This window comes from Nanorana parkeri, unplaced genomic scaffold (assembly GCF_000935625.1).
Source record: "Nanorana parkeri isolate BGI_ZX_2015 unplaced genomic scaffold, ASM93562v1 scaffold583, whole genome shotgun sequence".
In the NCBI taxonomy this organism is placed as follows: Eukaryota; Metazoa; Chordata; class Amphibia; order Anura; family Dicroglossidae; genus Nanorana; species Nanorana parkeri.
In genome coordinates this window covers 927481-935399 of record NW_017306851.1, presented here as the reverse complement: position 1 = coordinate 935399, position 7919 = coordinate 927481, and the positions used below count along the sequence as shown (strand labels likewise).

Genomic DNA, 7919 nt, shown 5'->3' with positions numbered 1-7919 from the left:
CGGCGGCCGGCTGCTGCAGACCTACGGGGACCCCACCCGGATCGGCAACGTGGGCCGCTTCCTGAACCACTCCTGCCGCCCCAATCTGGTCATGTTGCCGGTGCGGAGTCACTCCACGGTGCCCAGGCTGGCGCTGTTTGCCGCCCGCCGCATACAGGAAGGGGAGGAGTTATGTTACGACTATTCCGGGAGGTCGTTCAACGCGGAACCCGGCGAGGAATCTCAGAGTGCGGGTGAGGAAGGGGGCCCGGGGCCCCGGAAGAGGTGCCTGTGCGGTGCAGACGTGTGTTCCGGTTATTTACCCTTTGACGGTTCTTTGTATGGAGGAGACGCTCGGAAATCTGATCCCGACTGACCCGAGACGTTCCCAAATCGTAAACAATTCTCCTTTTTTTACAATAAAATACTTTTTTTATAATGTCTTCCTCCTTTGTTACGTCTCGGCGCTGCTGATCTCCCGCGGCCTCTTTGCTGCCACTTCCCGTCTACGTGCACTCCGGCGATGGCTGCACGGCATTTCTCAGGGCCAGTTACCTGATGGTGACAACAGTGGACCGTGACTGTGTAATGTGGGTGGAACTGGCCAATTGTAGTCTCCGCGGGAAGCCTGGGTGACAACACGGGAGCACAGTTGTTGAATTAGGACAGAGCGTTGTCACAGGGAGTGCCTGAAGAAAGACCTCCATGGCAGGATCCTCGCTGTGTAATATGGGCTGAAATGTCCTATCACGGTCTCCACGCGAAGCCTGTGCGGCAGAGTGACAACATAGCACAACTAGAAGGCGGCTCAGGGTGTTTTCACCATATAACAGGAAGTCCCTGAACAAAGACCTCCATGGCAGGATCACCAAATCCCCCTGTGTAATATGTGCAGAAATGCCCTATCACAGTCTCTATGGGATACCTGTGTAAAAAGGTGACAACATAAAAGCACAATTAGAAGGGGGCAGGGTGTTGTTCAGGCACTTCCTGTTTTTGGGTGACAACACCCTGTCCCCATCTTCTAATTGTGCTCCTGTGTTGTCACACTGTCGCACAGGCTTCCCATGGAGACCATGATAGGACATTTCAGCCCATCTTACACAGACAGGATTTGGGGGCGCCTGGTGATCCTGCCGTGGGGGGTCCTTGCTCAGGCACTTCCTGTTATAGGGTGACAACACCCTGCCCCCATCTTCTAATTGTGCTCCTGTGTTGTCACACAGGCTTCCCATGGAGACCATGATAGGACATTTCAGCCCATCTTACACAGACAGGATTTGGGGGCGCCTTGTGATTCTGCCGTGTGGGGGTCCTTGCTCCGGCACTTCCTGTTATAGGGTGACAACACCCTGCTCCCATCTTCTAATTTGCGTTCCTACGTTGTCAGCCCGTCACACAGCGTTCTGCATCCACTTCCACTGCGCGTGCTGAGCGCTGACTTGCAGCACAGGCTGAGCAACTGAATACGCCTTCGGTCGCCACGGGAAGCCTGTGTAAATAGGGTGACAACATAAGAGCACAATCAGAAGACGGGGCAGGGTGTTGTCACCCTATAACAGGAAGTGCCTGACCAAGGACCGTCAACTGGCTTAGCCACCTGCATGCTTTATGTAAAATGTTTATAACAAGACGGATTCCTAACAGTATATAAAGCAGATGGCCGAGCCAGGTGAGTCCCCGTTCTGCGAGTTGCTGTGTAGTCTGATCTCCCCGCCGCTCTTCTATAGAATCTTCCCCGGTGAGTATATCATTCGGGATTCCTCCTCATCTGTGACAATGTCACATAGACATCAAAAGTCTCGCTCCGTAATTCCGGGACGATTCCCCTTTAAACATCGCCGGCGGCACAGCTCGTCAGCCGCCATACTAATGACAACGTATCAGTGGCGGCTCTGTGAGCGTCTCCTTTGTATGTAACAAACGTATCTTTATTCCTGTGTACAACGCGCGCGCTCGTCTCTTCCTCCAGCAGGCGGCCGCGCAGCTGCACATCAAAAGGGCCGCGCTGCTTATTATAGCACCTGGGAATCCACCCCCAGAAACCATCTCTGTGTCACTACTTCCTGCCCCCGCCTGCCTCCCTCCCCCACCACACACACACTTCCAACCCGTGAGCAGAGCGAGAGGCGACCGAGAAAAATCACAAAAATTACTTTATTCATACAATTTCTGTACAGAAGGTAGAAAAGAAAAAAATTAAGGGAATTAAAGGGTCGGTCCGCCTAAAGACCGCGCCACCTAGTGGCAGCAGAAAGCAATAGCACCTTGTGGTCTGTGCTGGAGATCCATCAGAAGGAGATGATGCGCTGCGGCTGATTGGAGCCACTAGCACGGTACCAGCTTTTCCCACAGACTGACGCTTTACGGTAAACTTGTCATGGGGGCGGCCATTGATGAAAATGCTAGTTGCCTGGCGCTCATGCTGACCCCCCTCCCCCCCGGCTTCAATGCATTCTGAGTCTCTAATACACAAGTATGGAGATCTGAAAGCATTGTCTGAGGAGAGACAGCCAGGGGGAGAGAGGGCGAGGAGAGACAGCCAGGGGGAGAGAGGGCGAGGAGAGACAGCCGGGGGAGAGAGGGCGAGGAGAGAGTCAGGAGGGAGAGCGAGGAGAGACAGCCAGGAGGGAGAGCGAGGAGAGACAGCCAGGGGAGAGAGGGCGAGGAGAGACAGCCAGGGGAGAGAGGGAGGAGAGACAGTCAGGGGAGAGAGGGAGGAGAGACAGTCGGGGGAGAGAGGGCGAGGAGAGAGCCAGGAGGGAGAGCGAGGAGAGACAGGCAGGGGGAGAGAGGGCGAGGAGAGACAGCCAGGGGAGAGAGGGCGAGGAGAGACAGCCAGGGGAGAGAGGGCGAGGAGAGACAGCCAGGGGAGAGAGGGCGAGGAGAGACAGCCAGGGGAGAGAGGGAGGAGAGACAGCCAGGGGGAGAGAGGGCGAAGAGAGACAGCCAGGGGGAGAGAGGGCGAGGAGAGACAGCCAGGGGGAGAGAGGGCGAGGAGAGACAGCCGGGGGAGAGAGGGCGAGGAGAGAGCCAGGAGGGAGAGCGAGGAGAGACAGTCAGGGGAGAGGGCGAGGAGAGACAGGGAGGAGAGACAGCCAGGGGAGAGAGGGAGGAGAGACAGCCAGGGGAGAGAGGGAGGGGAGACATAGCATCCTCAGAAGGAGAGGTCAGGGTTGGCAGACTCCATGCCAGGTTTCCATGAATACAGCAGATTGGTCGGTGATTGCAGCGCCGGCACTGACAGACAATTATCAATATTCCAAAATTTCCGTCAAACCACAACAGCCAATCAGCATCGAGCTTTCTAGTCCGGTGTCAGATCAGCCTGTCACAGCTCAGCTCTGATTCCATATACAAAGCAGTTTAAGGACAACAGGCAAGCAGCAGGTCATAGAAATCGTACCGGATGCCCATCTGCAACGAGGAAAGTGGCCGCTCCGGGCTCCTCCACCTACACAGGAAGCGGGCCTGAGGGTCTGGCATTGGTGGGGCTCACAATATGGCAAGTCTGGCATTGGTGGGGCTCACAATATGGCAAGTCTGGCATTGGTGGGGCTCACAATATGGCAGCTCTGGCATTGGTGGGGCTCACAATATGGCAGCTCTGGCATTGGTGGGGCTCACAATATGGCAGCTCTGGCATTGGTGGGGCTCACAATATGGCAGCTCTGGCATTGGTGGGGCTCACAATATGGCAGCTCTGGCATTGGTGGGGCTCACAATATGGCAGCTTCGATTGAAGCGCTCAGTTTTGGTTTAAAGAGACACTTTGCCCATTTACAGTAAAATGATGGTGTCTGGGCAAAGAAGCCACCATGACTGACCAATACCTTGCCAGCGCTCCTCCGCGGCATCAGTGCGGCAAAGATACCTGGAGCACCCGAGTATGGGGAAGCATGTGACTTCCACCCCATGACAGTACTCATTGGAGTTCAGCTTCAACATATAGCGCCCCCTCCCATTAGCTGGTGAAATCTGGTATTGCGGCATGAACTGAATTCTCATTCTTCACTTTACAAGGCCGGATGGCGGTCTTGATGTTTGCTCGGTGTGTCTGTGGGGGATGGGTACCTCTTTCCCCTTTAATATTGTACCCGTGTACCATATATTGCGAGTTAATCCTCAGCCTGATAATTCGGGAAAACTGGCTTGGCCGCCATCGCAGCGTCACGCCAGGAACACTTTACGCTCAATAACAAAAATCACTTTTTTTTTTCTGATCGGCTGCTGTGGCTGCGGACGGGCGAAATGATTCTAAATCTTCAAGTCTGTGATGGGACGCGCGGCTGTCCCCGTCATGTGGTGCCGCTACCCTTCGGCCGGGCTACTTGGCGTCTGCGGCGCAGCGGAAGCCGAGGTTGGAAGAGGAGCTGTCCGGGGTGTTCTGGCTGCGAGCCGCACAACGGTACCTGTAGCAGTAAGACTGAGAGAAGGAGAAGATCAGAAGATATCATCATTCCCGCCATGAAACCACAACATTCCCTCCAGGGGGGGGCGTTACAAAACGCATCGGAGTGCACGACCACAAGCAATCCGAGCCGAGGATGTGAGGAAAGAAGGCGCAGGAGTGACCGGGATTCGAACCGGTGACCCCCCCAGTGCTGCAAGGCAGAAGTCTTTACCACTGAGTCACCGTGCTGCCATGTTATACATAATATACATTGTTCAACTTTTCATGTTTTCTGATTATAATGTACAAATCTTCCGGATGTTTTCGGTGCCAATAAAAGCTGTTCGCTTCATCAAACCGCAGGCTGTTGCTGAGCTTGTGATGCTCGACTCACTCCAGTTTGATCTCTGTGCAGCGCAGAGGACGGCAGGAGTGACTCAGGACCCCCAAATATTAGCTAAGGGGCTGATTTATATAGAGTGGTGTGAAACCTGTGGCATCCTCTGCATAGGGAACACTCTGTGGTTGGAGGAAAGGCCGGTCACATGACCTCCTGGCTTAGGCTTTGGAGTCCCAGGACAAGGGAAGAGCTCAGCGCGAGTGCGAGGCTGTGGCCATGGTTAGGGTTAAAGGAGAACTATGAGGGGGGGGGGGCTTTTCACTCACCTCATAGTTCTAGCCGACCTGTGACAATGAGACTGTCACAGGTCGGCTCAGTAGATCGGGAGGTGAGGGAACACATACCGGCATTCGCTCCCCTCTCCATCCTGTCACTGCCCTCTGCCGTGACAGGGGAGGGGCTGGATTCCCCCCTCCCCGATCCTCCAGCGCTGACTGGCGGAACGGACGGGGGAGGGGGCGGGTACAGCTGGCTCTGCCCCTAGATAGGCGGAGCCAGCTGTCAGTCACGCAGCTGGGTGGATCCCGGCATAATTGTCGGGATCCGCTGCAGCTCGCGGTATACTGAGCCTAGGGTGACGGGAGGACGCTAGTTTGTGTCCTCCCGTTACCCTTAGGAGAACTATGGGGAAAAGCCTGAACCCCATAGTTCTCCTTTAAATCAACCCCAATTGTTCGAGGCCTAAGGAGCTCGCTATACGATCATGGTGATATGTTGATCGGTGGTCATTATCACTCACCTTGTGGCACATGTACGATCCGCCCTTCTTCACCTTGTCCTTCCCCGAGCTCGGACCTCTCTGCACAAAAGATGACAAAACTTAAAAATTTACTCCGGGGAGGTCACAACATCTGTCTCCTCCCCATAAAGACATTGTAATTGTGAATATGTTATTGTTCAAACCGACCCAGTTCACTCTGTAGAAGAGAGAGAGAGAGAGATAGGACGGAGGTCAGATAGAAGACTGAAGGGAAGGACGGAGGTCAGATAGAAGACTTAAGGGAAGGACGGAGGTCAGATAGAAGACTGAAGGGAAGGACGGAGGTCAGATAGAAGACTGAAGGGAAGGACGGAGGTCAGATAGAAGACTGAAGGGAAGGACGGAGGTCAGATAGAAGACTGAAGGGAAGGACGGAGGTCAGATAGAAGACTGAAGGGAAGGACGGAGGTCAGATATAAGACTGGAGGGAAGGACGGAGGTCAGATAGAAGACTGAAGGGAAGGACGGAGGTCAGATAGGAGACTGAAGGGAAGGATGGAGGTCAGATAGAAGAATGAAGGGAAGGACGGAGGTCAGATATAAGACTGGAGGGAAGGACGGAAGTCAGATACAAGACTGAAGGGAGGACAGAAATCAGATAGAAGACTGAAGGGAAGGTTTCCTTAAACATATGTAAATGAACGGTTGGTCGCGGTCTATTCGGCTCCGTGAAGATATGAGGTGAATATGGCAGGAGAGGGTCACACAGGTACTGAGCCCTCTCTGGGAGGCGGCAGTGAGTAATATCAGAAGGAGAGGAGGACAACATGTGACCACCGAGCCGCCGGATAGAAGCGCTGGGTGACACCACAGAAGACTCACCGGGTTATAAGCTTCATCCGCAGAGTGTTGGGTGGTCCACCAATCGGCCGTCCATTCCCAGGAGTTTCCCACCATATTGTAAAGGCCAAAACCATTGAAAGGGAAAGCGGTCACCTACAGAGAACAAGAACAGAACATCCGACACTTAGAACTTCGGTCTGATATGTCACACATATATACACACACACACACAGCCACCAAATATGGCGCCATTTATCCGCCTGTCCCTCCAGCACCCTCCTCCCCATCTGCATACCATTCTGTGAGCACTCGTGTCACTTCCCATGATGCATCTGTCTCAGGGAGTCTTGCCTGTGACAATCTTGCAATGCCCCCATGGGAATTGTAGTTGCAGCCCCCTCCGTGTTCGGAGAACTTACTGGTGAAGTCTTCACATATCCATCCTCTGCCGTGTTCTTGTTTGGAAATTCTCCTTGCCAGACGTTGGCGTAATGTTGCCCCTTCGGCTCCAGTTTGTTCCCCCATGGAAAGAGTCTGAGAGAGAGAGAGAAGACGAGTACAAGTCAGTCAGATGATGGCTGGTGGGAGGAGCCGGCAGGGTTCTGTACATAGCTTCCTGAAAACATCACAGCACCCGGCGTCAATACTCCTCTAAAGAACCCTCAGCCCTGAAGCAAGCAGTGGGCGGGCTCTTGGGAGGAGTTATGCAAATATCACAATGTCTTGATGGGTGGATGTCAGTCTGGGAGGAGTGGGCGGTCCTAGGCAGGCCGCATTTGCATAGGTAACACCCACATGTGATGCTGACCCTCCATGATTGAAACGATTGTTTTTCCGGGTAATAAATAAATGGGATTAGTAACGATCTCTGGAATCAGCCGCCTCTCGGCGTTCTCTTCCTGCATCGAGCGGGGAACGTGTTGCTATATTTAGGTCGTCGGCAATACGAAGTGGAACATCTTGCCAAGGCCAAAAAAGAGGTTTTATCATAACCGGCTGGTTTGGATGACGGCAGAATGTTATCAGGCACTTTGCCAGGGGCCCCGCCGGAGGAGAGTCACACCGAGTGCACCCCCACCTAAAGGAAGCAAAGCACATGCTGCCACTGCTGGGCTCCTTCAGTCTCCTGGCTGGCATGCTGATCCTGTGGCTTCAGTACTCAAATCCCTGACCTGGAACGCACAGGCAGCCAGTGAAGTCAGACTTCCATTCTGCACATTCTCTGCTGGACACGGACTGATAGTTATCCGGGGGTCAGGGTGATCCCCTGGCTTCCGATACTCAGGCCTCTCCTACTCCACGACCACTGGGAGATTGTAGTAGGTGTGCAGTGTCTGTGCCCACCCTCCATCATTGCATCACCGCTAGCCACTGACTGCAACCAGGGCCGCCATCAGAAATCATGAGGGGTCCCCCTACGGTCCCCCCATCATTGCATCATCAGGACTCCAGATTTCAATGAGCGCTCCGCTAGCCACTGACTGCAACCAGGGCCGCCATCAGAAATCATGAGGGGTCCCCCTACGGTCCCCCCATCATTGCATCATCAGGACTCCAGATTTCAATGAGCGCTCCGCTAGCCACTGACTGCAACCAGGGCCGCC

The 7919-nt window shown here is 54.1% G+C and overlaps 2 protein-coding genes across 2 annotated transcripts in view; one reads left to right on the top strand and one right to left on the bottom strand.

Moving 5' to 3' along the window:
- LOC108791911 (histone-lysine N-methyltransferase SETMAR) overlaps positions 1-355 on the top strand; it is a 2098-nt gene extending 1743 nt beyond the window's left edge. Inside the window, exon 3 of the mRNA XM_018562546.1 lies at positions 8-355. Coding sequence (XP_018418048.1) covers positions 8-355 — 348 coding nt within the window. The remainder of the gene's footprint in view (positions 1-7) is intronic.
- A 3931-nt stretch (positions 356-4286) lies between these two features.
- The window catches only part of SUMF1 (sulfatase modifying factor 1), an 8020-nt gene continuing 4387 nt past the window's right edge, over positions 4287-7919 (bottom strand). Inside the window, exons 5-8 of the mRNA XM_018562549.1 lie at positions 6735-6849; positions 6355-6468; positions 5512-5571; positions 4287-4405 (exon numbers count right to left, since the gene is read on the bottom strand). Of these exons, the coding sequence (XP_018418051.1) occupies positions 4307-4405; positions 5512-5571; positions 6355-6468; positions 6735-6849 (388 nt within the window). The 3' untranslated portion in view covers positions 4287-4306. The remainder of the gene's footprint in view (positions 4406-5511; positions 5572-6354; positions 6469-6734; positions 6850-7919) is intronic.